Source organism: Rattus norvegicus, chromosome 4, assembly GCF_021556685.1.
Source record: "Rattus norvegicus strain SHRSP/BbbUtx chromosome 4, alternate assembly SHRSP_T2T, whole genome shotgun sequence".
NCBI lineage: Eukaryota > Metazoa > Chordata > Mammalia > Rodentia > Muridae > Rattus > Rattus norvegicus.
In genome coordinates, this window is record NC_141537.1 from 116,790,993 (window position 1) to 116,814,296 (window position 23,304).

The 23,304-nt window shown below is 51.5% G+C and overlaps 3 protein-coding genes across 10 annotated transcripts; 1 reads left to right on the forward strand and 2 right to left on the reverse strand.

Moving 5' to 3' along the window:
- Positions 1–593: 593 nt before the first annotated feature.
- Dok1 (docking protein 1) lies at positions 594–3,099 on the reverse strand. 2 transcript variants are annotated; one of them, XM_087657432.1, is made up of 5 exons: positions 2,990–3,099; positions 2,383–2,726; positions 2,150–2,243; positions 1,849–2,033; positions 594–1,678 (listed from the first exon to the last, which is right to left on the reverse strand). In XM_087657432.1, exons 2-5 carry the CDS (start codon positions 2,719–2,721, stop codon positions 875–877), a joined length of 1,422 nt encoding a protein of 473 aa, XP_087513558.1. In that variant the 5' UTR covers positions 2,722–2,726; positions 2,990–3,099; the 3' UTR covers positions 594–874. The 2 variants fall into 2 exon arrangements, with proteins under 2 accessions (XP_087513558.1, NP_001020587.1); NM_001025416.1 differs by having other exon boundaries at positions 2,383–2,682; positions 2,990–3,057.
- Positions 3,100–3,780: 681 nt separating this feature from the next.
- On the forward strand, positions 3,781–20,096 carry Loxl3 (lysyl oxidase-like 3). 2 transcript variants are annotated; one of them, XM_087657433.1, is made up of 16 exons: positions 3,811–3,895; positions 5,058–5,401; positions 7,011–7,174; positions 7,884–8,098; positions 13,658–13,714; positions 14,299–14,358; positions 16,825–17,044; positions 17,431–17,611; positions 17,722–17,876; positions 18,042–18,209; positions 18,295–18,457; positions 18,566–18,809; positions 18,909–19,024; positions 19,098–19,234; positions 19,349–19,460; positions 19,591–20,096. In XM_087657433.1, the coding sequence occupies exons 2-16, from the start codon at positions 5,086–5,088 to the stop codon at positions 19,662–19,664; spliced, it is 2,382 nt and encodes a 793-aa protein (XP_087513559.1). In that variant the 5' UTR covers positions 3,811–3,895; positions 5,058–5,085; the 3' UTR covers positions 19,665–20,096. The 2 variants fall into 2 exon arrangements, with proteins under 2 accessions (NP_001101336.1, XP_087513559.1); NM_001107866.2 differs by lacking the exons at positions 13,658–13,714; positions 14,299–14,358 and having other exon boundaries at positions 3,781–3,895.
- Positions 20,054–23,248, reverse strand: Htra2 (HtrA serine peptidase 2). 6 transcript variants are annotated; one of them, XR_015685425.1, is made up of 8 exons: positions 22,687–23,248; positions 22,378–22,582; positions 22,094–22,288; positions 21,799–21,831; positions 21,478–21,506; positions 21,260–21,329; positions 20,510–20,605; positions 20,054–20,402 (listed from the first exon to the last, which is right to left on the reverse strand). XR_015685425.1 is itself a non-coding variant. In XM_087656640.1 (8 exons), exons 2-8 carry the CDS (start codon positions 22,432–22,434, stop codon positions 20,237–20,239), a joined length of 723 nt encoding a protein of 240 aa, XP_087512766.1. In that variant the 5' UTR covers positions 22,435–22,582; positions 22,953–23,248; the 3' UTR covers positions 20,054–20,236.
- Positions 23,249–23,304: the final 56 nt, after the last annotated feature.

Sequence of the window (23,304 nt, forward strand, 5' to 3'; positions counted from 1 at the left end):
GGTACCCTTCCCAGATCACCTACAGCAGTGCAGCTTCAGACACACAAACACCAAGCACTCCTGAGTGCCCTGAGCACTCGGGACCTGTGGTGTAAGCATGCTAATGTGTATGCAGAGGGGGCGGGCTGCTGCTGTGTAGCCTAGCAGAGGAGAGTGGGTGGTGTGAAAGAACCCCACTCCCTTCCTAGTCTGCTCTCCCCACGCCTGCCTACCTTCTATAGCTCCCTCGAACTACAGAAAAATGGCTGCCATTGGTAAAGTGCCTTCTATGCTTTAGATTACACTAAGAGCTGGGGAAGTGTGTCTTATCTCGTGCCAGCTGCCTTTCTGTAGCACAGCCAAATTCTCACACTTGGTGTAAGGGCAGCAGAGGAGAGTTAAGAATGGCAGGTAACAGACAACAGGGTCAATGAGTCAGAGACCGGCCCAGGAGAGGCTATGACCACCCAGGCTGTGAATCACCACACTGTAGGCTTCCCTCCCTGGGGCCCTTCATCCTTCCACGGTCCCCAACATATTTCTGCTTCCTCCCTTGACCCCTCCCCACCCTCCCAGCGCATGCCTGCCCCAGTGTCTATTCATGCGCAGAGACCTTTTCAATCAAGCCACCTTTAATGAGATTTGCCTTATAAATTAAAACGTATCTGGCAAAGAACAAGAGTGAGGATCCATACTGGCCTCCCCAAAGTGTCCTCACTCTGACCAGTGGACCTCTCCCACAGGCCTAGTCAGTCCAGCAGCCTTGTTTCTTCTACTCCCACAACTTCCGGGGACTGGTCATCACTTGACTCCTCTGGTCCCCCGGCCCCTCCCACCCTCAGGTTTCTCTGATCTTCAGTGCCACCACCCCATGGACCTCCTATCAGCAACTGTCTCAGGTGGAACCCTCTGACTTGACCCCCACCCTGTCATTCCCTACTCTAGAGAGTCCACAGTCCCATCTCCCTGGGGTCCCACTTTTCTGGACCTGGCTGTACAGAGCTGTATCTGAGCCTTTGCTGCCACTGCCAGCTGTGGTACCAGATTCAGGAAGGATCAAGCCCTGTGGCTTGGGGGCAGGGGTAGGCTTTGAGCTCCGAGGGGGTGGCACAGCGTAGTCGTCGGTGGCGGGGTTGTAAGGGAGCTCATAGCCCTCTTCCTTCAGCCGAGCCTGGCACCACCATGCATCCTTAGGCTCCTGAGGCAGATCATAAAGGCCCCGGAGAGGGGCAGGGGCCAGGCCCTCAGGCTCATCATAGATGGGGTCCTCTTTGGAGTCTATCAGCTTGGTTTTCAGCAACTGCTGCTGCACGTGCCCATACAAATCCCAATAGAGAGGTTTCTTCCGCTGCACCCCTTCCCCTGCCCCAGCAGGGGTGCTGCCCAGGGGGTCTGAATACAAAGAGTCCTGAGAAGGGCCTGGAGGAATTCGCAGGGAGTCTAAAGGCTCTGCATATAGGGCTGGAGGGCTGCCCAGGGGTTCCTGGGGAACAGGAGTGGGAGCCATCTTCCCCTCTGTCTCCCCATCATGGGAGTCAGTTCTGGTGATATCTTGTCCCTGTCCCACCTTTCCTTGGGCTTTCTGCTGCTGGATAGCAGCCTCAACTGCCTGAAAGATGTCATTTCCCTGGGCAGTCTGGAAGGTGAAGGTCCCAGGGCCAGAGGGGCAGCGGCGACCCGCTTCAAAGGAGAACATTACCTGAGGGTGTGGAGGGAAACAGGTTAGGAGTGTCTAAAGAAATGAGTCACAGGTCTGACCAATTTAGTATATCTGCACAGAAGAGACTACCTGGGAATGGAGTTGTCACCTACAGCTACCCAACCCAGTAGCCCTCCCCGATGGTCATCCTCCCAGACAGCCCCATGCACCTTGTCTCGGCCATAGCGTCGCAACAGAGTGTAGGGCCAGAAAAGGAGCGGCTCCAGGATTTGACTCTGTGCACCCAAAGTCAGAAGGGTCAGCTTCTCAGCTTCTACCCTCAGTACGTAGGAGCCTTGCAAGCCGCAGCGTTCAGAAGCCTCGGTCTTCTGCGAGGTTACCCAGAATTGGGATCCTGGAAGAACACAGGAAGAGAAGGAGCGCCGGGGCAGGTTGGGGACTTGGTAGACTCCAATCACTATCTCCCCAAGGGCACCTCTTCACCCCACTCCATTTCTGCCAGACTAATACCTTCCCAGGTGGGGCTGTACAGCGAATTCTCCAGCATCTCCAGGGCAGAAAACTTAGGTGGGTTCTCCGTCTGAGCCAAAGCCCAGCCGCCTTTCTGCAGAAAAGAGAACATCGAGGACCATATACATAATTCTCTTGGGTCTAGGGTAGGTGCAAGAAGTCCAATGCCGTTATAGTAGTTTCATCCTCGCAGTGCCCCTTAGGCCCAGGGGTGACCACCCCCAGACACTCACCGGAAAAGCGGTTCTGCATAAAATCTGCACCCAGGCAGTGCTGGATGCGGCGTCCGCTGCAAGCAGGTGCGAGCGTTGTGCGGTGTCCAGGCGGAAGGCAGAGGCGCCGGGCTCAGGGGGACTCTCCACAGTCACAGGCACCACGCTCACACATTCAGCCAGGCGTATCATCTTGCAGTCTAGACGGCGAGAGCCGCCTCGACCCCCTCCAGAGCTCGACCCCTTGTGATCAAAGAATTCCAGCCGCGCCACGCCGTGAGGGCTGGCTGGGTAAAGCACAGCCCAAGTTTTCTTCCACCTCTGGGAAAGAACGAAAGACTCGAGAGTGAGCGGCAGCATGCGCCCTACAAGGGAGAAGAGACCCACGCAGGCCGATCTGAGTCTGGGGATTCCCAGGCTGGGCTACTTTCCCAAAGATAATGCCATCCCAAATCCGCACCAAGGAGGGCACAGCCCGAGACTTTCAAGGGAACGAACGTCTTAGGGGCTCTACGATTGCTCGCGCGCCGTTCCGACCTTCTTCCGGCCCATTCCCTCTTTCTGGATTCTTTCACCCATTTCTAGTCCAGGGGAGTTTTGCCATCCCCCCACGACACAAACAAACTACCTTGGTCCCGAAGCGCTGACTCTGCAGAAAAAGCGGACCCTCCATCAAAGCCCCGTCCATGGCCAAGGCGATTCCTTCCGCGCTTCCTGGCCCTGGGGGCGGGGCTGGGCGGGGCTGCAGGGTGCCGGAGGCGTGTCCGCCCCTCCCGGGCCCCTGCGGCGGTGATGCGGGGAGGGGGGGCGGGGACGGAGGGGTCGAAGGAAAACGAGCCGTCAGGAAGAACCCAAGGGGAGCCTTTATCTCACCGCACGCACAGTGGCACTACTCAGGGAAGTCGCGGTCACCAACTAAAGGCCCTAGTGCCTGGGGGTGGAAGCTGGGAGTGACGACATATATTTAACGTGACATCAGAGTGAAGGCCGTGACATCACCTGCAGGGACTTTGGGGTCGCCATAATGACCAAGAGGGCCCTCAGGACATTAGTTTTCTTTGTGGGACCTTGTTCCCATGGTCCAGCTCTGGAATTGGACTGGTCTGTTGATACTCTGTCTAGCTGGAGATGTGGAGAAACGGCTACGGGCTGAAAAGCTTCCTGCGGCCACAGGGGCCATCCTGCTGTCCCGAAACCATTTGCAAGTCCAGCATCCTGAACGCCGCTGCCTGGCCTCCCAACCTGCGGGAAAAGAAAGCTTCATTGAGCCCGGAGGAGTGGGAGGGGGTGGCGTGGCTGCAGCCAGCTCCACAGGGGAGGGGAAGATCTAGAGGAGGGAACTGGCCTGGCCCGAATGGAGGGAGAAAGCGGAATGTGGGAGGGCTCTAGAGGACGTAGGAGGGACCAACGAAGAGGGGGGAGGAAGGGGGGGTCCAGTCTCCCCTGGCCGAACACTTTTTTTCTGAGAAGTCCTGAAAGTAATCTCCAGGACCAGGACTCTGCTTCCAGCCTCTGGAGTTCTGCCTAGTCGAAGGTAGGGGAGTTACAGCCGGCCAGCGGGAAGAGGAGTTGTGGATGGAGAGGATGGTGGACCAGGGGAAAGGCTGATTTGGGATGGAGTCGGGGAAGCCAACCAACTGACAGTTTTATTCTTGCTAAAGGAGCGAAACAGCAAAGCAGAGAGCTGAGCGGATTGTTGGGGATGGAGACTTCAGGGTGCAGTTTGTAGGCCCTAAGCTGAACACCGGGCTTCGGAGCCAAATGCCCCCAGAACAAAGCTGTCTTGTCTGAGTTGGGGGAAGCAATTCAGGGCCCCCCTTACTGGGAAGGACTGTTTTCAGCCTTGGATACAGAAGGCCTGAGCTAAGGAGCTAGCCCTAGCTTCTGGTTGCCCAGTGACAGAAAGAGAGGTGTTACAGGGAGCTTGGATAACTCCACACCAAACCCTGCCCAGCTTGAAGTCTAGATCTCCTGGAGCCCCTGACTCTGCAGCATATTTGGGAGCCCATGTGCTAGGGAGGGTGGCAGAAGGTTCTCCTGCTCTGCTTAGCCTCAGCCCTTTCTGCCTGGGCATCTGCCTCCATAGGAAATTGCCAAGACTCCTCTCATTCCTAGTGCTGAGATCTCCAGGACAGGTCTCCTAGGCTCCCTTTTCCTGTGCTGCCATCGGAGTCTGTCTAACCGCATGGGTCTGCTGTCATTTCTCCTGTGCTTGCACCTTGGCTTTGATCCCCTCTCCTCGTGGTTTTTGCCTCTCTGTGTCATTCCCCATTACTGCGTGCTTTGAGTTTTTGGTTTTATTAAAATTATCATCTATCCATATTCAACGTGTCTCTCACCCTGTGTCTTTCTGGTTTCCCCCCTTCGTTCCCACAGTCTCCCTTCCTGTCACATCCTGTCTGGGTCGCCCTCTCTGTGTCTCTTCTCAATATCTCTGTTTATCCAGACCATCCTCAGACTCTCGGTCTCTAACCTGTACCCACCCCATGAATAGAAGTAAATAGAGAAGATGGTAACGATGGTGATCATGGGCAAACCGGGGAAGGTTATGGTGGGACATCCACAACTAGTTATAAGTCTTATTATTTGCAAAGGAAGAGGAGAGTCTCCCTCCCTCGCCCGAAATCTAGGTGTTGTTTTCTTTGTGTTCCTACCCTCATTTAGTGTGTATGTGTCTCTCCTTCTCTGTCCCTTAGTGCCCCCCCTCCTTGAGCCCTAACCGCCATGAGAGCTGTCAATGTGTGCTATTGCTGCCCGTGGCGACTACTGCTGCTGCACTTTCTGTGCAGCTCCAGTATGGGGTCTCCGTCTCCTTCTACCGACCCAGAGAAGAAGGTAGGAAGCCAGGGGCTGAGGTTCCGTCTGGCTGGCTTTCCTAGAAAGCCCTATGAGGGCCGTGTGGAGATACAGCGAGCCGGCGAATGGGGCACCATCTGTGATGATGACTTCACGCTGCAGGCTGCCCACGTCCTCTGCCGGGAGCTGGGCTTCACAGAAGCCACCGGTTGGACCCACAGTGCCAAATACGGCCCAGGAACAGGTGAGCAGTGCTCTGGGCTAGCCCAGACATTACCTCAGTGCAGCTCAAGTACAGTGAGAAGAACAGAGTACCATGGTGGCACAGCCAAAAGGACATAGGACACCAAGAATGGATAGAATTAAGCAAATCCACAGGCAATAAACCAACATACTAATTTCAGGGCCATGTGACCTGAGGCCAGCCAGTACTTTCCAGGAGCCTCCAGTGTTCCATGTGTACGGTGAGGAGGGGGTTAAGTTCTCCCCTGCAAAGTAAGATTCTGTAGAGCTATGCAGGGGATCCCTGAATGATCCAAGTGCAGTTGACTCAATGATAATAAGAAGGCAGGTGAATGGTATCTGTATGTCCCCTAGCTGGAAGGGGTCATACACTATAGCTGACAAAATCAGGATCCAAGCCAAAGCTAAAACCAGCAAGCAGGAACTCATGTGGAGCAAATCTGACAGATGTGAGGGTTGGAACAGAATCCTCTGAGGTTGAAAGTGCTCAGACCATATGGACCTACACTAGGATTGGTGGATGGACATGGGTACAACCTGCTGTTCATCCACCCTCCCCATTCCCAGTTGCTCTACTGTTTCTGAAATAAACGTCAGGAGGGAACACTTTGAGAGGGACAGTAGAAAGTGGAAATGCTCAGAAATCGAGTGCTTTCCCTGCACTCAGTCCTCCGGAGAGAAGAAGGGAATGAGGGAGGAAGGTGGAGACAGACAGACAGACAGAAAGGCAGAGAGGAAACCACTTTCAGAAAGCCACTTTCAAGGGGAATAGTTAAAGAAACCAAAAGTTTGGCACAGAAACAAACAAACAGAGCCTCACTTAGCAATTACACGATGGCTGGGTTCAACCCGGGAAGGACAGTCAGTCGTGGCTGAAGATTTTTCTGGGTGGCATCAAAGGACTGAATAAGACCTAGCATGGGAAAGTTGTAAAGACCCACAAGGACTTTCTGATAGTTGTGTGGCCTCCTAAGGCAGAAAGGTAAAACCCTGTTAGACTACGTGAGGTGCCCTGAACGCTGGATGGGACACGTACTTTTCTGGAGGTTCCTCCCAGCTTTGGGTGGTCAGTGACAGCCAGTATGGTCCAGAAAGTAAAAACAGGGTTTTTGTGGCAGTAGGCAACATAGGTATACAGGAAAACGCCACCGGGGAGGCGGCGGGGTGAAGTGAAAGAATCTAAGCTTCCCAAGTATCAGTGAGAGAGGTCAGACTCTTAGGCAAATTACATCATGTTTTGGAGCCCCAGTCTATATTTATATAAAGTAATCTTCTGGCAGCTCCAGCCTAAGAATGGTTGTATATATACTACAGCAAAGCATCTGGCACATAGTAGGTACTTAATGATAGCTGTTATTGAACGAATCCTTGTTGATATTAGTGAGAATTAAAATGTGGATTCTCTGTTATTGGTTTTATCTTACCCTAATCAATTCTTCAGTGTCCCAGATCACCACTAACCTTGCATCAACCTTACACCCTCTTTCCTCTTCCCCTCCGGAGTTCCCTGTCTCTTCCCCATCTTTTTCTCATCAAAGAGGATTAGCCTCAAGGCTGTGTGAGGCCACCATCACTCTGTCAACACTTCTCGATCACCTCCCTCTCCATAGGCCGAATCTGGTTGGACAATCTGAGCTGCAAGGGTACTGAAGGAAGTGTGACTGAATGTGCCTCCCGGGGCTGGGGAAACAGTGACTGTACCCATGACGAGGATGCTGGGGTCATCTGCAAGGACCAGCGCCTTCCCGGTTTCTCAGACTCCAACGTCATTGAGGTCTGCAGAACACACTTGTTCTCTCTCTCTCTCTCTCTCTCTCTCTCTCTCTCTCTCTCTCTCTCTCTCGTGCACGAAAGACTGCCCGGTGCCATATGTGGTTAGAAGAGATATTATAAAGGTATCCCATAAGCCTTTATAAAATAATGTGCATTTCTGGGAAACTTTGCACCCCGGGCATGCCTAGTGAAGAGAGGCCAGAAGAGGGCACTGGACCCAAGGGACTGGAGCTAGCAGTGGTTCTGAGTTGCCATGTGGGTCCTGGGAATTGAACCTCAGGTCTTCAGGAAGAGTTCTAGCCCTCAAATCCAATTATTTCAAGTATTCACATTGAATTACTAAACCTGACATGAGCTCTCCAGTTTCATTCCTGTTCACCTGTCCCTCTCCCCCATGTTTCTGCTCTCCTCCAATACCTTTCCTACTTCTTCCTCTCCCTAAGACATTTCCATTGGGAAGGCTACCTCATGCTTCAGGAAGACTTATTATAGCTCCCCTTCCTTAGTGCCTTCAGACCCTGTGTGCCACGGCTTAACTCTGTGCCCACTCTGGGGCACATCCCACACATAGGCAGCTGACCTGGCGTTTTCCTCAGTCCTGTTTCAGTGGTCCCATCATTGGGTTTTACACACACAATCAGGGGTCCTTCAGAATGGCATAGTATTGCTACTATGATTTTTTCCCCTGCCTCTGTCTGGTCCCATCTCAGGTGGATCATCAGCTCCAAGTGGAGGAAGTGCGACTCCGACCAGCTGTGGAGTGGGGCAGGCGACCCCTGCCTGTGACTGAGGGCCTGGTTGAAGTCAGGCTTCCTGAAGGCTGGTCGCAAGTGTGTGACAAAGGCTGGAGTGCCCACAACAGCCACGTAGTCTGCGGTATGCTGGGTTTCCCTGGAGAAAAGAGAGTCAACATGGCCTTCTACAGGTGCGGGGACTAAGCGTGTTTTCAGTCTTTGGAAAGGGTGAGGCACTGTGGGAGGCCCAGGAGGGAACGCAAGGAAACTGCTGTGACATAGGCAACTGGGAAACCATGCGTGACCCCGGAGGCTTTCCTACACAGAAATTGAAAGGGCTAGGCAAGGTGCGGAATGCGCGTGCGCGCCAGTGACGTCAGCGGTCGGCAGGCAGAATTTTGGAGTCTGGGCCCTGGGGCCTTGAGAGTTCAGAGTTCTTGAAGGGTGCGGCCGCCTGTCAGAGGCGGTGCCTGAGGATGTCTTTGCGAGGCTGCGCCTGGGGCCTCAGAGATTGTGACTGGCCAGCGCCAAGTCATCCTAGGGAGTGCTGTGCAAAGGGTGACTTCCTTCTTGAAGCATCTCACTTGGTAAATGAGATAAACAGCCGGTTAGATGACTTTTCATGGAGCACACTGCTAAGACGGGGACAGGGTGTTGTAGAAGTGTCACTGTTGAGGAAAGTTTACACTCCTTGCATTGAGATAGAAAACTGGTTCAGGTCTTATCTCTAATACAGGTAAAGCTGCCTTTGAACCTGAGTATACTCTGGGTAGGACATGGTAGATACTGGTGTAACCAATATTTCATTCTCTCATCTATAGTGAAATTATGAGGGTTTTTTTTAGCCTTGCTAAAAAGATAAACTGTGTTCACAGCTGTCTCTAGTACTCCTCCACAGAACACTATCATAGGTTTGAGTGTAATTTTATTATTCCAATAATTTTAGATCTCTAAGAATTGTGCTATGTTTTCCTTAGCAACTTCCTCTCAAGTAGCATTCATCTGTAGAGTAAGAAAACTTTGTTTCTTTCTAAAATCAATACACTCTGTAACATCCACTCATTTCCATATTTGACAGAATTTCCTTTACTGTGGGTGCCCAAACATACCTTTGTTCTTTCTGCCCTGAGGAACACGGTTGAGTCACCTGCAGACTGATAGCCTTTTACAAAGCTGTGTGCAGTAGTGTGTCCGTACTGGCATCCATCTCTGGCTGGGTTCCTTGCATTGAGCTCTGGCTTTGTCTTTCAGAATCCAAACACCAATCGTTTCTCTGCATTTTGGCTAAGATCAAGTGCAGAATCCAAACAGCAGGTTATAAACAGTTGTAGGATTGAAAGCCCAAGCTTTTCTAAGAGGAGAGGATGGACCGAACAAGACCTAAAGAGTCACTCATCAAGCATTTATTTGATGCTCCACTGTGTGCCACCTTCTATTGTAGGCTTTGGTGATTCCACACTAAGCACAATCATCCCTCCTCTGGGGACCAGGGGACAACAAGAAAATGAGTGAGCTTAGAAAATAGAAGGATGGCAGTGTTAGCGTGGCCTCCACCAGAACCAGGTTCCTGGCATGGGAAGAGCTCATGCAAACAGCCAAGTGGGAAAGGATTTTATTCAAGGGTAGTGTGGAGTATGGGACAGGTAGGCTGCAAGAGAGCAAGCATCAGGCTACCTGAGCTAGAGTCCTCGAGGTCACCTGTTCACCCACCACCCATGACTCCCTTCTGTGGGTCCAGGAGAAGGACTGGTGGTTAAGGGATGAACTGTGGGCAGTTTCCTATTTCGATTGACAGACTTAGGTTATATAAAACCTCTGGTTACTGTTCATAGCTTTCCCCACAATGCGTCTGATGTTAATCAATACGTACACCGATGATCGTGCATGGGCATGAGGTGGTAGATCAGGGCTTTCTCTCCAAGTATATTCAGAGAATACAGTGTACCTCACTGCACTGGCTCCCACCCCTACCTACGCTGGATAGGCTCAGTGCCCTTCTTCCTGAGTATTCGTCAGGATGTGTTTGCTCCAAAAAGGGAGTCGCTAAGGGTTCCTGGGTCAGCTGCGGCAGAGTGACCCAGTTGCTTTGTTTAGAGACAAGGGCGCATGCAGCAAGATACAGGTGTGGGTCCCGGGATGCTCAGAGTTTTGCTGAGAAGGGGATGCATCATGTGGAGCTCAAGCCCCCTAGAATTCCAGTTTGCTGAGCTGTCCCCACCCTTGCCTGCCTCAGTAGTATGCAGTGTGGATAAGGAAGTAAAAGGGCTGAGGGAAAGCCTTTCTGAGTAGACATCACGTGAGGGAGAGTTTAAAGGAGGTGGGGGCACAACTATGCAGACATATAGGTGAAGACCAGAAATTCTATGAGACAGGGGTGGAGAGAAGGCATTGTCTTCACCTCGGTGTGCCTGGAGCTTAGTGAACATAGAGCATGTCAGGTGACCTGAGACAGGAGATGGAAGGAAGGTTTGGTGAACCAGGTCCAGGAGGGTCATGTGGGAGATAGCGGCTTTACTCTTCAGTGGAAGGACCATTGGAGGGTTTTGAGCAGAGGTTTCATTTTGCTGTTTTGGTTTTTATCACATTGTATTTATTTTGAGCGCCACTGTGAGCAAATGGAAGTCAGAGGACGACTTCTTTCCTATGTGGGGTCCAGGGATTGAACTCAGGTCATCAGTCCTTTATGTGCTGAGCCACTTTCTCCTGCCACCCCCAAGGTGGTTTTGGTTTCATTTGAAACCATATCTTGGATATCCCTGGCTGGCCCAGAACTCCTGATCCTTCTGCCTCCACCTCCCAAGTCCAGGACTCTGGGCCTGCATCAGCATGCCCAGCTGGCAGGGGAGGGGGGGCATTTAATCACATTTCTAATCATTTCTAATTTCCCACTTCTTTTTTTTAAGATTTATTTATTTATTATATGTAAGTACACTGTAGCTGTCTTCAGACACACCAGAAGAGGACATCAGATCTCATTACAGATGGTTGTGAGCCACCATGTGGTTGCTGGGATTTGAACTCAGGACCTTTGGAAGAGCAGTCAGTGCTCTTAACCACTGAGCCATCTCTCCAGCCCCTAACTTCCCACTTCTAATTATCACTTTGACCGGGAATTGTCTTATGCTGTTTATTATCATGTGTGTGTTCATGTGCTGTGTTGTACACGGCAGTGCATGTGGGAGGTCAAAGAATAACTTTCAAGAGTCAGCTAACTCCTTCTAAGCTGGATTCCTGAGCTCAAACTCAAGTTCCCAGGTTCCAATGGTGAAAGTTTTACCTACTAAGGCATCTCGCCATCCATTAGCTGCTTCCTTTGATTGCTTTGTTCTTTGCTTCTCTTCTGGGGGCGGGGGGAGCATGTGATAAAGCCAAACTTTTATCAAATTACAGATGTGTACCACCATGCCTAACTTTGTATTTATAATTTTAAACTTGTTTTGATGTTATAGAATACACGGAAGCTATAGAATTTTAGAAGGGAAATGTATAGGTATTCGAACTCTTTACTGCTCTTGTGCAGGTAATGAAGCTGAGGCTCTGAGAGCTTCAGTGCATGTAAGAAGACACTTCCTTATAGAAGACACTCCCCCTATGTAGCAGCTTCAACTGGTAATCCCCTTGCCTCAGCTCTGAATGCTAGGACTGCAGGATTTTCCACCGTGCCTGGTTTTAGAGGCCACTCTCATTGGTGTCATTGTGCGCATCCTGACTGACCTCCATGCAAGGGTGGAGAGCACAAAGATGCTAAATGATAATGGAGGTAGACAGGCACCACATTACAGACCCACAGGCTGTGGTCACAGATCTGCCAGACTTGTCTAAGAAAGGTGATGGGAAAAGACAGTAAAGTGGCTAGATGGTTGGTTGGATGGTTGGTTGGTTGGTTTCTTTGGGGAGGGACAGGGTCTCTTTACATAGCTGTCCTAAAACTCACTATATAGACCAGACTGGCCTCAAACTCAGAAGAGATCTATCTACCTGCCTCTGCCTCTGCCTCTGCCTCTTAAGTGCTAGGACTAAAGGTGTATGCTACCATGTCAAGTGACAGTAATGTGTTCAGTGAAGCTAGACATGGTGGTATTCATCCACAATCCCAGAAGACTGGAGCCTAAGGCAGGAGGATCTGGAATTACAGGCTGACTCAGAGATCCTGTTTCCAGGGGGAGGGAAGAGGGACAGTTCAATGAAGATGTCTGTGGGATAACATGATCAGGCCGTGGCTGTACTTTTTCAGATGGGTTTTCATAAATGAAATAGTTATGGGGCTGGAGAGATGGCTCGTTGGCTAAAAGTACTTGCTGTTCTTTCTGAGAATTTGAGTTTATTTCCCAGTTCCCACATCAGGTCTCACAAACACCTGTAATTCCAGCTCCAGGAAATAATTCTGTGGGTACATGCATACACGTATGCTCTACACACACACACACACACACACACACACACACACACACACACACACACAATAGAATTTACAAAAACAAAAAAGATTATAATCTGGATACTTGGAAGGCTCAGGCAAGAGAATTACAAGTTTAGACGACACTCAGGGGAAGAGAGTAAATAAATTTTAAAATGCACATATAAAATCCTGGTACACCTTCACACAATATACTATGTCAAAATGCATGAATATTCAAAAGAAATGGCAGGGCAGGAACATGGAGGAAGAAACGATAACCTGGGGGTCAACAGGGAACACCATAAACCTCTTTTCTAAGATGCAGACCAGTCGGTGGTGGTGGTGCAACCTTTAATTCCAGCACTGGGGAGGCAGCAACAGGCAGATCTCTGAGTTCAAGGCCAGCCTAGCTACAGAGTATTCTGTGACCCCAGTACATGTGATGCAAAGGCAGAAGGATCAAGACTGGTTCATGGCTGGCCAGGGCTATGTAATCAAGACCCTCAACCCTGCACCCCAGCTCACTGCACACCCCAAGATAGGCATATAAAGTGTTGCGCAGGACAAAGAGTGGCTGCAATTAAAATCTTCAAACTTAAAAGGACAATGAGGAGAAATAGACTTAAGGAAACCCTTGAAGAAGGAAGTAAGGCTTACTTTCCTGCAAGCATGCTTGGGAGATGAACTCAGCTTGTGAATAACCAGGCCTATGGGATTGGAACTTGGGCAGGAAGAGGATTCCCCAGTCAAATGTCAAAGCTAATGTCCTCAGATATGTTCTCAGTCCCTGGTCCAGCAGTCTCAGGTCTAGACAGGGCCAGGGGATTCCTTAGAGAGACCACCCAAGAAGCACACACGCAAAGAGGAGGGAAAGAGATGATGTCAGTCTCCCTGGGCCTGATCCAAGCTGCTTCTCTGACCTCCAGATCCCCATGCCCCCTCCTCTGCCCTCTCCTGAGGTTTTCCACCAGCCTCCAGAGCCAGCGGCCCTCATTCCTCATCTGCCTTGATCTAATTTCTGAAGGTCCCGATACTGGGGCACTGTTCTGAGTCCATGGCCTTCACTGAGTTCACTCACCTGTTCCTGTGCTACTAAGGCCAATAGAGGGGTTGGGGATTTAGCTCAGTGGTAGAGCGCTTGCCTAGCAAGCACAAGGCCCTGGGTTCGGTCCTCAGCTCTAAAAAAAAAAAAAAAAAAAAAAAAAAAAAACAAGGCCAATAGAGTAGCTGATGACATCACACTCTAGTCTTGGCAGCTCTCTATTAGGATCTTGCCCCTGGTTCTGGCCACACTGGCCTTTTCCACTTGGTTCTACACCAATCCTGACTTGATCTTGTCTTACCCTCACAGAAAGTTGAGGAAGCGAGCAGCCAAAGCCTCAGCCCGACACCCCAAGTCCCCTGGAAGGTAAAGGGGCAAGAGCCCCAGGGACCTCCTGTCTGCCCCCGAGGCCTCAGGAGGTGGATGGATGGATAGAAACCTATCCAGGTCCATCCCAGAACCCAAGCCTGTGGGTTAGGAATGTAGTTAAAGAATGGCAGCTCCCAGGGGAGGGTGGGAAGCAAGCATGGGAAAGGGTGAGCTTTGCTCTTAGGGACTGGGAGGAGGATGCTATGTAGGAACAGCTGAGGAGACACTGCAGCCTCAGCCCTTGCATCCCTCCTTCTCCCCACCCACACCCACTCTCAGCACAACTCCCTTGGTTGAGGAACAATTCCACTCTCTCCTCCATTGACCTTCCGCCGACCTCCTCTCCTCTCCCTCACCTGGATTTCCATAATTAGATTTGCCTTTAGTGGCACTGATTCCAGTGAGCCTCAGGAGTTGCTGACTGTATGCCCTGCTTGGCATTCAGCAGTCTTTGCGTGCAGGGAAATCAGTTGCCCTCCCCGTACTGTCAACAAAGGGTCCTTCTAAAAGCAGAATGCTTCACTTTTCCCAGGCCATATGCCCAATAACTGCCTCTACCAACATCTTTCTCCCTTTTGCAGAACAATCAACAAGTTTAAAGTCAAACACAAGCCCCAATTGGGCAGAGGGCCAAGTAAGAGGTAAATGAGGTTGGGGTTGGAAGCAGAGAGGAAGCAGGGCAGGCAGGGGCAGAGACAGGGGCAGGGGCAGGGTTCTGACCAGGAAAGCGTGCAGGGCAGGCCTGTTAGACTGACAGAGCTGATGACAGGTGGAATGGCAGCTGTGACAAACACCTTCCAGATCCTTCCAGAGACGGGAAGTAAGGCACTGTGTTGTGAGTCTCTGGGGACTGTGTTAGTCACAGGACTTGGGTTTCTTGCCCGTGTGCTCTCCTTCCATGAACTCCAGTAGGCAATCCAACACTCTGTCCTGTGCCTGCCTTTCCCCATGAGATCACCGAGTGCCCAAGAGATCAGTGTTCTCATCCTGCTTTATCTGATGAGTGCTTCTAAGTTCTACTTTTTTTTTTTTAAGTAAATATTACCAGGAGCTGGAGAGATGGCCTATGGATCCCACTTGGGATCAATGGTTAAGTGTGGACTGCTCTTCCAGGGGATCTGAGTTCAATTCCCAGTACCCACATTAGGCAACTCTACACATGTATATCCACATTATTGAAGTGATTTTTAAGTAAACATTACAGTTTACCTGGTGTGGAGGGCCCGCTAGTCATCCAACTGCATATTTTCTTCCCGGACTCCCTCAGAATTCCAGGGAAAAAGAGACTTCCAACCCTTCCATCTAACTTGTCTTTAAAAGGAAGTCAGCAACACCCCTGAGACTTCCCTGATAACTTGTGATGAGGCCAGGAGCATCTCTTTCATCCTCCCCTCTACCCCTCAGCAAGCTCCAGTTCCCCAGCACACCCTACGATATGCCTCCTGAGTGGGCTTCTGTCCCTGGTTACTGTGGAAGAGCTCAGAATTTGATGAGTGCAAGTTCTTGCAATCCTCTTTGGCTTAGGTCTCTTTGCCCAACACAAATATTCTTTGGTTCCTCCTCTGACCCTCAGCATGCACTGATGTTTTTATTGGTTATAAGAGAGAGTAAGAGAGAGAGTTGGAAGTTAGATGTCTTCCTGTGATGGCCTGACTTTGATTTTCAGCCAAACAGCACCTGATCTCTTTGGTTTTCAGGATCCGTTTATTCTGGGCTTCCAAATGCTTTCATTCTGTAAAGTCTCCAGCCTCCTTTGCCTGTTTTGTGTTTTGTTTTGTGTTTGTTTTCTGAGACAGGACTTCTGTGTAGCTCTGGCTGCCCTGGAACTCACTATGTGGACCAAGCTGGCTTTGAACTCAGAGATTCACCTACCTCTGACTCTGGAGTGCTGGGATTAAAGCCGTGGGCTACTGTGGTCCAGCCCTTTTCCTGTTTTGTTCATAAATACCTTCCCCTCTTGTCTTCCTAGCTTTAAACTGTTACATTCCCTCTTTTCTCTAATGTCAGGGATAGGGCACCAAACTGCAATTAAATCAACCTCTTGGACCTACTCCACCCACACAACCCTTTGCTTTCCTGTCTCCCTGAGCCCCACCCAGCCTTTCTGGGAAGAGAGTTCTCCCTCCCAATCGCCTAGCGGCAAGCTCTTGTTCTGCTAGTACCTACAAGTTCCCTCCTCTCTCAGGCACTCTACAATGTTAACATCTCCAGTTTTGCCCTATTTTCTGCTCAGCTGGCTGTGGGACAATGCTCAGTGGAATTTGCACAAGCATGACTACCTCATTAAGACGTCTGTTTGCCATTGGACACCCATAGCTACCTCTCCTCTTTAGCCATGGAGTCCCTCCAACGTCTGTCTGTCTTGCATTTGTCTTCGTTCCAGAAAGCCACCACCAGTTCTTCTAGTCCATTCTTGCTGGAGCTGTCATATAAGGACAGGGCCTCTAACCTGGAAGCCCCCCTGGCCTCTGAGAAGCCATTTAGATGCAGACTTCCTCAGTAATTTGCAACCTAGCTCATCTTCAGTTGGCTTGTCCAGTCACAGCATAATAGAAGGGTCTGCTCACTAGCCGTTCAGGCCGGTTTTGTGCCAGCCCCTCCTGAGCCATCTTTCTGGTTTCCCGTTAGATGTGGGCTTCCCGTTAGACCTGCTTGGTTACCTTGGTCTCTTAATGACCTAAATGGCCTCAACCTGCCTTTATGTCATTAAGAACAAGGTTACAGCTGTGGGGTGGTGGTGCATGCCTTTAATCCCAGCACTCTAGGAGAAGGCAGGGGTAGGCGGAGCTCTATGAAGTCAAGGCCAGACTGCTCTATGGGCAACCTAGGACAGAGAGAAACACTGTCTCAAAATACAAAAAAAGAACAAGGTTGCCCATAGGGCCACCCTTAGGGTTCTGTTTGCAGGTCTCCAGGGGACCCTGACTGGGCAGCCAAAGCTCTTTCATAGTACACACTAGACAATTCTTGTCTCCCGGCAAGGAAAACACAGTAGGGGAAAAAAAGGGATAAGAGGCCATGAGAGGTTGGGGGATGGCAGGGAAGTGAATTGGCAGATGGCTGTGGGGCAGGCGGGTTAGAACTGCACCTCACTCCTGTCCCCATAGGATGCTGGCCCAGAAGAAGCAACACTCCTTTGGTCTACACAGCGTGGCATGTGTGGGCACAGAAGCCCACCTCTCCCTTTGCTCTCTGGAGTTCTATCGTGCCAATGACACCACCAGATGTGCTGGTGGGAGCCCTGCAGTGGTGAGCTGTATGCTGGGCCCTCTTTATGCCACCTCTACTGGTCAGAAGAAGCAGCAACATTCTAAGCCTCAAGGGGAGGTATGTAAGACAAGGAATGTTTTCATTCAGCAGTACTGGGGATTGAACCTCAGGCCTCTCTCTCTCTCTCTCTCTCTCTCTCTCTCTCTCTCTCTCTCTCTCTCACACACACACACACACACACACACACACACACAGCAAACTTACCATTCAGCTACACACTCCAGCCCAAGATAGTGAGCATGACCTTTCCCCATGCATGGTGGGAACTCCATAGCCTGGCCTCTACTTACTAAGCATACCCTTGACCTTTGAAGACAGGGAACTTTCCAGTGGCTGTGCCACATACCCAATGCCAGCTACTATCATAAAAACCTCATTCAGCTCCCTGGTCTCCCCAAACCAATGTTTCCATCCACCTCTTTGGACATGTCTTTCTTCTACAGGCCAGTGTGCGTCTAAAGGGCGGTGCCCACCCTGGAGAAGGCCGAGTGGAAGTCCTGAAGGCTGGCACATGGGGAACAGTCTGTGACCGAAAGTGGGATCTGCAGGCAGCCAGTGTAGTGTGTCGAGAGCTGGGCTTTGGCACTGCCCGAGAAGCCCTGAGTGGTGCCCGCATGGGGCAGGGTGAGGGGAGAGGATATTCACACTTCTTGGGGTACATTCCTTGGGAAGGTATAGAGTCCTCTGGACTCTGGTCTAGTTACAACCTCCTCAGCCTTGACTTCTGACTCTAGGCATGGGTGCCATCCACTTGAGTGAAGTTCGGTGCTCTGGCCAGGAACCCTCCCTTTGGAAATGCCCCTCTAAGAACATCACAGCTGAGGACTGTTCCCATAGCCAGGATGCAGCTGTCCGGTGCAACCTCCCCTACACTGGGGTGGAGACCAAGGTCAGTCATACATTCTACGTTCTACTTTAGGTCTTTACCCAGGCCCGGACGTCCCTCAGCTCCCACACAACCCTGCCCTTTGTGAGCCCTTTCTCTGCCCCTGCTCCCTGCTCTAGACTGCCATCCCCAAAGCTCCCCCTGCACTTCCCCTCTATGCCTCTACAGATCCGACTCAGTGGGGGCCGCAGTCGATACGAAGGGCGAGTCGAGGTGCAAATAGGGGTACCTGGGCATCTACGCTGGGGCCTCATCTGTGGGGATGACTGGGGAACACTGGAGGCCATGGTGGCCTGTAGGCAACTTGGTCTTGGCTACGCCAACCACGGCCTGCAGGTAAGTAGGGAGAAGAGGAAACCGAAACAAGGACTGTGGAAACCAGAACCTATGGCCTCACTGAAAGATCTTCCTACATCCCCAGGAGACCTGGTACTGGGACTCGGGGAATGTAACTGAGGTGGTGATGAGCGGAGTACGTTGCACAGGGTCTGAGCTGTCCCTGAACCAATGTGCTCACCACAACACCCACGTCACCTGCAAGAGGACAGGCACCCGCTTCACTGCAGGAGTCATCTGTTCTGAGAGTGAGTAGTATAAGCTAGAGGGGCTTGTTTGGAGGGGCTGTGTTGTGACCCACCAGTCTCCCAGGAGCTGGAAGCACCCTCCATGGTAACCATCACTCTCTCACATAGCTGCTTCGGATCTGCTGCTGCACTCAGCACTGGTACAGGAGACTGCTTATATTGAAGACCGACCGTTGCACATGTTGTACTGTGCTGCTGAAGAGAACTGCCTGGCAAGCTCCGCCCGCTCAGCTAACTGGCCCTACGGCCACAGGCGTCTGCTCCGATTCTCTTCCCAGATCCACAACCTAGGAAGAGCTGACTTTAGGCCCAAGGCTGGGCGCCATTCCTGGGTGTGGCATGAGTGTCACGGGTGAGAGGGCAGGAGGGGCCCAGAGAGCAAGGCAAGGCTGCAGGGGTGTGAGAAGCCTGCTGGGATGTGGGGAAAAATCACGAGTTCCCTTTCCCACAGGCATTACCACAGCATGGACATCTTCACTCATTATGATATCCTGACCCCCAACGGCACCAAGGTGGCTGAGGGCCACAAAGCTAGTTTCTGTCTAGAAGACACTGAGTGTCAGGAGGGTGAGTTGGGGCCAGAGTGGACTTAAACCCAGGCATAGCTTTGCCCTTCACTGACATATAACACTCCCTTCAGATGTCTCCAAGAGATATGAGTGTGCCAACTTTGGAGAGCAGGGCATCACTGTGGGATGCTGGGACCTCTACAGGCATGACATTGACTGTCAGTGGATTGACATCACAGATGTGAAACCAGGAAACTACATTCTTCAGGTGTCTGGCATCTGCCTGGCCTCTCAGATACTGGGGTTTGGGGTGGGTGATGACCCGTAGGAGTGCAGCTAGTCACGCCAGCTAGGTCACGCCAGTGTTCTTCCTCACTCACAGGTGGTTATCAACCCAAATTTTGAGGTAGCAGAAAGTGACTTCACCAACAATGCTATGAAGTGCAACTGCAAATACGACGGGCATCGCATCTGGGTGCACAACTGCCACATTGGTAGATGACGGGAAGGGTGAATGCAGGGCAGGAGGGATACACTTCCATCCTGTCACCACTGCCCATAACGGGTATGCGCTCCTGCCTCTGTGCAGGGACAGCCCCTCAATAGTGCCTGTCTTCTCTGCAGGTGATGCCTTCAGTGAAGAAGCCAACAGGAGGTTTGAGCGCTACCCAGGCCAGACCAGTAACCAGATTGTCTAAAATGCTACCGCCCTCTCTGCAAACCACCACTGGCCCCCAATGGCAGGGGTCTGAGGCTGCCATTACCTCAGGAGCTTACCACAAGAACCCCTGATGTCAGCAGGCGCACTACAAATGATGAACTGTTGAAGAGAAGTTGGTGCCTCCCTTACTTGGTCAGCTGGCATTACCTTTGGCCAAGCATGGATAATCAGCCAACAGACCCAGCAGTAGACAGAACACACCACAAAGAACTGCCCCATACAGGATGGCAGCAGCTCATTCTCTTGACTAGGGGAGATCAAGAGGGTCAGCTCCCATAGCTCTAAGTTCTCCTAAGTACCGCGTTACCTCCAGCCATTTGGTGGGGAAAAGATCCAGCCCCCCCCCCCATGTTTGACTGTAACATGTTGCTAGGTATAATTTTATTTTATATAAAATGTGTTCTTCAGAGCCCAGGACTGCTGCAGTGGTTAGAGGGACCTGCCCTCCGTAGGTCTAGTCACTCCTCCTCTTCCCACATGCGTTCAGAACCTAGACTAGAAAAGCAAGGAGGAAATCAGAGCAAGAGCTTCAAACCCTTGCCAATCCAGTTATTCTGTGACCTCTGGGGTCACGTATAAGGTCAGCGTTTCTGGTCCACGCCGGATCCGCACTGCCAGCTGTGATTGGGTTCGAACAGCCTCATAAACATCTTCAGCATTTTGTATCATTTTCTCCCCAATGGCCAAGATCACATCAGCAGGCCGCAGGCCAGCCCTGTGGAGGACGGACAGGGCAAGGAAGGAGTGGACAGCTGAGTTCAAGGATACATCCACACCACCCCACCCCACCCAACCCACCCCACCGAGCAGGCGCCACATCACCTGTGTGCAGGGGAGCCCAGGATAACTTTATGAATGAGGACACCATGCTGAACATCAGGGAAACTTGGCTCTCGGAGCTGTAGCTCAGCAAGGATGCTGGAAGGGTACAGACCACTCTGTTAGCAACACACAGGCCCTCTCCCATCTTGACAGTTCACTTTCTGCCTTCTAGAGCTTAGGAAGTAGGATACACACATAAAAGACAGCTAACTGGGGCTGGGGATTTAGCTCAGTGGTAGAGCGCTTACCTAGGAAGCGCAAGGCCCTGGGTTCGGTCCCCAGCTCCGAAAAAAAAAAAAAGAACCAAAAAAAAAAAAAAAAAAAAAAGACAGCTAATTTCAAAAGATACACAGTGTTGAATCAACTTCACTTCTGTCACTCTGAAATTCTACGGTAAGGAAGGGGTAGAACTTAAGCTAAGCCTAGAAGGGTGGGCCCTACAACTGTATGAAATAAAGTTGAGACATAGAAGTGGAAAGTCAAAGTCACTCTGAGGAAATGATGAGCTGTCTAGAAGGATAACTAGAGGTGGGAGAGATCGTTCCTCAATGCTAGGGCAATGGAGGCTTTACATTATGGTAATAACAGGATGTACTCAGTCTACTGAAGGGTACGAGATGCATAGGTGAGAAAGTTATGATGAGAGGGAGCAGCTCTGTGACAGAGACAACAGCTAATATTAAAGACAAACATAGGAGCAAAAGCCAAGAGGTGCACCACTGAGAACATGGGTCCTATATATATGTATACCTGGGGGTCAGAGTCAGCATCATCACTCCAATGTAGCGGCGTTGGGACCCACTGATTCCAAACCAGGAATCTGTAAAGAGAACATGAGCCCACCAGCTTCATTCTTTCCCTTACTTCCTACCAGTTAGACCCCTCTACACCAAGTCCTGATGAATGCCCCTCCCTTGGGTCCCCTCCTCCATTTTAAAGGAATCCCTTTCCCTGTAAGACAGGCTCACTTTTCTTCTCCCCGCGATGCAGGAACTCCCTAAGGCGATCAGAAGGGATGGCAAAGGAGATTCCAGCTGTCACCTTCATGGTGTTCACTCCAATCACCTCCCCATCCTGCAGGGACACAGCCCCATCCCCTAGCCCACACAGATGGCAGAGGATGGGGGCACCTGAACAAGAGTAGCAAGGATTTGGGGACAGGGGTCTGTCTGACTATGAGGAGACGAACAAGAGGCTAGAGACTTAGCTAAAACTCCCTGAATCAGAGGATAACACACACTTCCCACACTGACCTGTGGGGCATGCATTCTTAGAACATGGGCACTCACCAGGTTAACCAGGGGACCACCAGAATTTCCAAACTGTGAGATAAAATGAAAGAAAACATCAAAAAGATCTGGAATTCCATGCCTCTGGGAATTTTAAGACTGTGGTCATAAACAGGGTTAGGGAAATACTTCGAATTCCATTCCTAGCATGAACTAGAGTGGCTGCATTTTGCAGACCAACCTCTGCTACAGGCCCAGTCACCACGTGTCAGCTGGTGTCAGCTGGTGATCATACCTGACAGCTGTTGCCCCCAATTCCCACCTAGCACCTAATTTCCCTCCTCTCAGGACGCACGTCAATAGCTGCATCGGTCTGAATGTATTCCACGTTGGTCTGAGGGAGCCCCAGGTCCCTGGCTGGTCGCTGAGCAGAGCTGACAATGCCGGACGTGATGGTGTTCTGCAGAGCGAAGGGACTTCCCATGGCAACAACAAACTCCCCTTGCCGGACATCAGCGGAGCGGCCGAGGGGCAGTGTGGGAAGAGGCTCCTTAAGGGAAATGAGTACACCAAAACTGGTCATTTTAAGACGGAAGGAAGTAAACTGCTGCCATCAGATCTGGCCTACTCCATTCCCACCTTGGTTTGAATCCTTAATGTGGCAATGTCTGCTACAGGATCCACAGCTGTGACCATGGCCTCATAAGTGTCTCCGCTAGGTAGCCTCACTCGCACTCGGCGCCGATCAGCCACCACGTGGGCGTTGGTTACGATGAGCCCATCTGAAGCCACTATGAATCCTGAACCGTTTGAGATGGGGACTTCACGGCCGGAGAAAGGGTGCCTGGGATGGGGAAAGCACCGATTACACTGCAGCTTCCACCCTATCCTGTTCCCTTGCCTTTCCGGCATTTGGTTTCAACACCACCTGGTCAACTTCACCATTACCGGTCTAGGATCTCGATATAGACCACAGCAGGGGCTGTCTTCTCCACCACGTCTGCGATGAAATTGTACTGGCTCCGGGGAGAGGTGGGTGGCGGAGCAGGAACAGCAGCCAGCACCGTGGAAGGACCCCGCCCCCAACCCCACAACAGCAGCAGCACTGCACCCCCTGCGCCCAACGCCACCGCTAGCCATTCGCGCCGACGGCTTCCAGGGCTCCCGCAGTCCTCCTGGTCACTAGAGCCTGGAGTCCCCACAGTCAGTCGTACCCAGAGATCCGGGGTCCCAGACGTCAGATTTGCCCGTGATGCAAGGACCCCCAAAGGCACCCGGGCCGGGAGACTGGGGGTCCCATAAGTCATCCGGGCCTGAGGGTCAGGAGTTCCTGACGTCAGCAGAGCCCGGAGGTCAGGGGCTAACAGGGGGCCCTTCCTCCAGAAGATGCCCCCCAAAGCCCGCCATGCCCGAAGGCTCCAGTTTGCACCCCGCCCCGCCTTCAGCGCAGCCATCTGCTCCGCCTCGGCTCTCCACGCCCGCCCTACTCAGAGGCGGTCTTCTGGAGCCCAGCAAGCCGTCTAGGAGAAGCAAGGCATGCCGGTATCCTTACAGTGTATGCCGGGA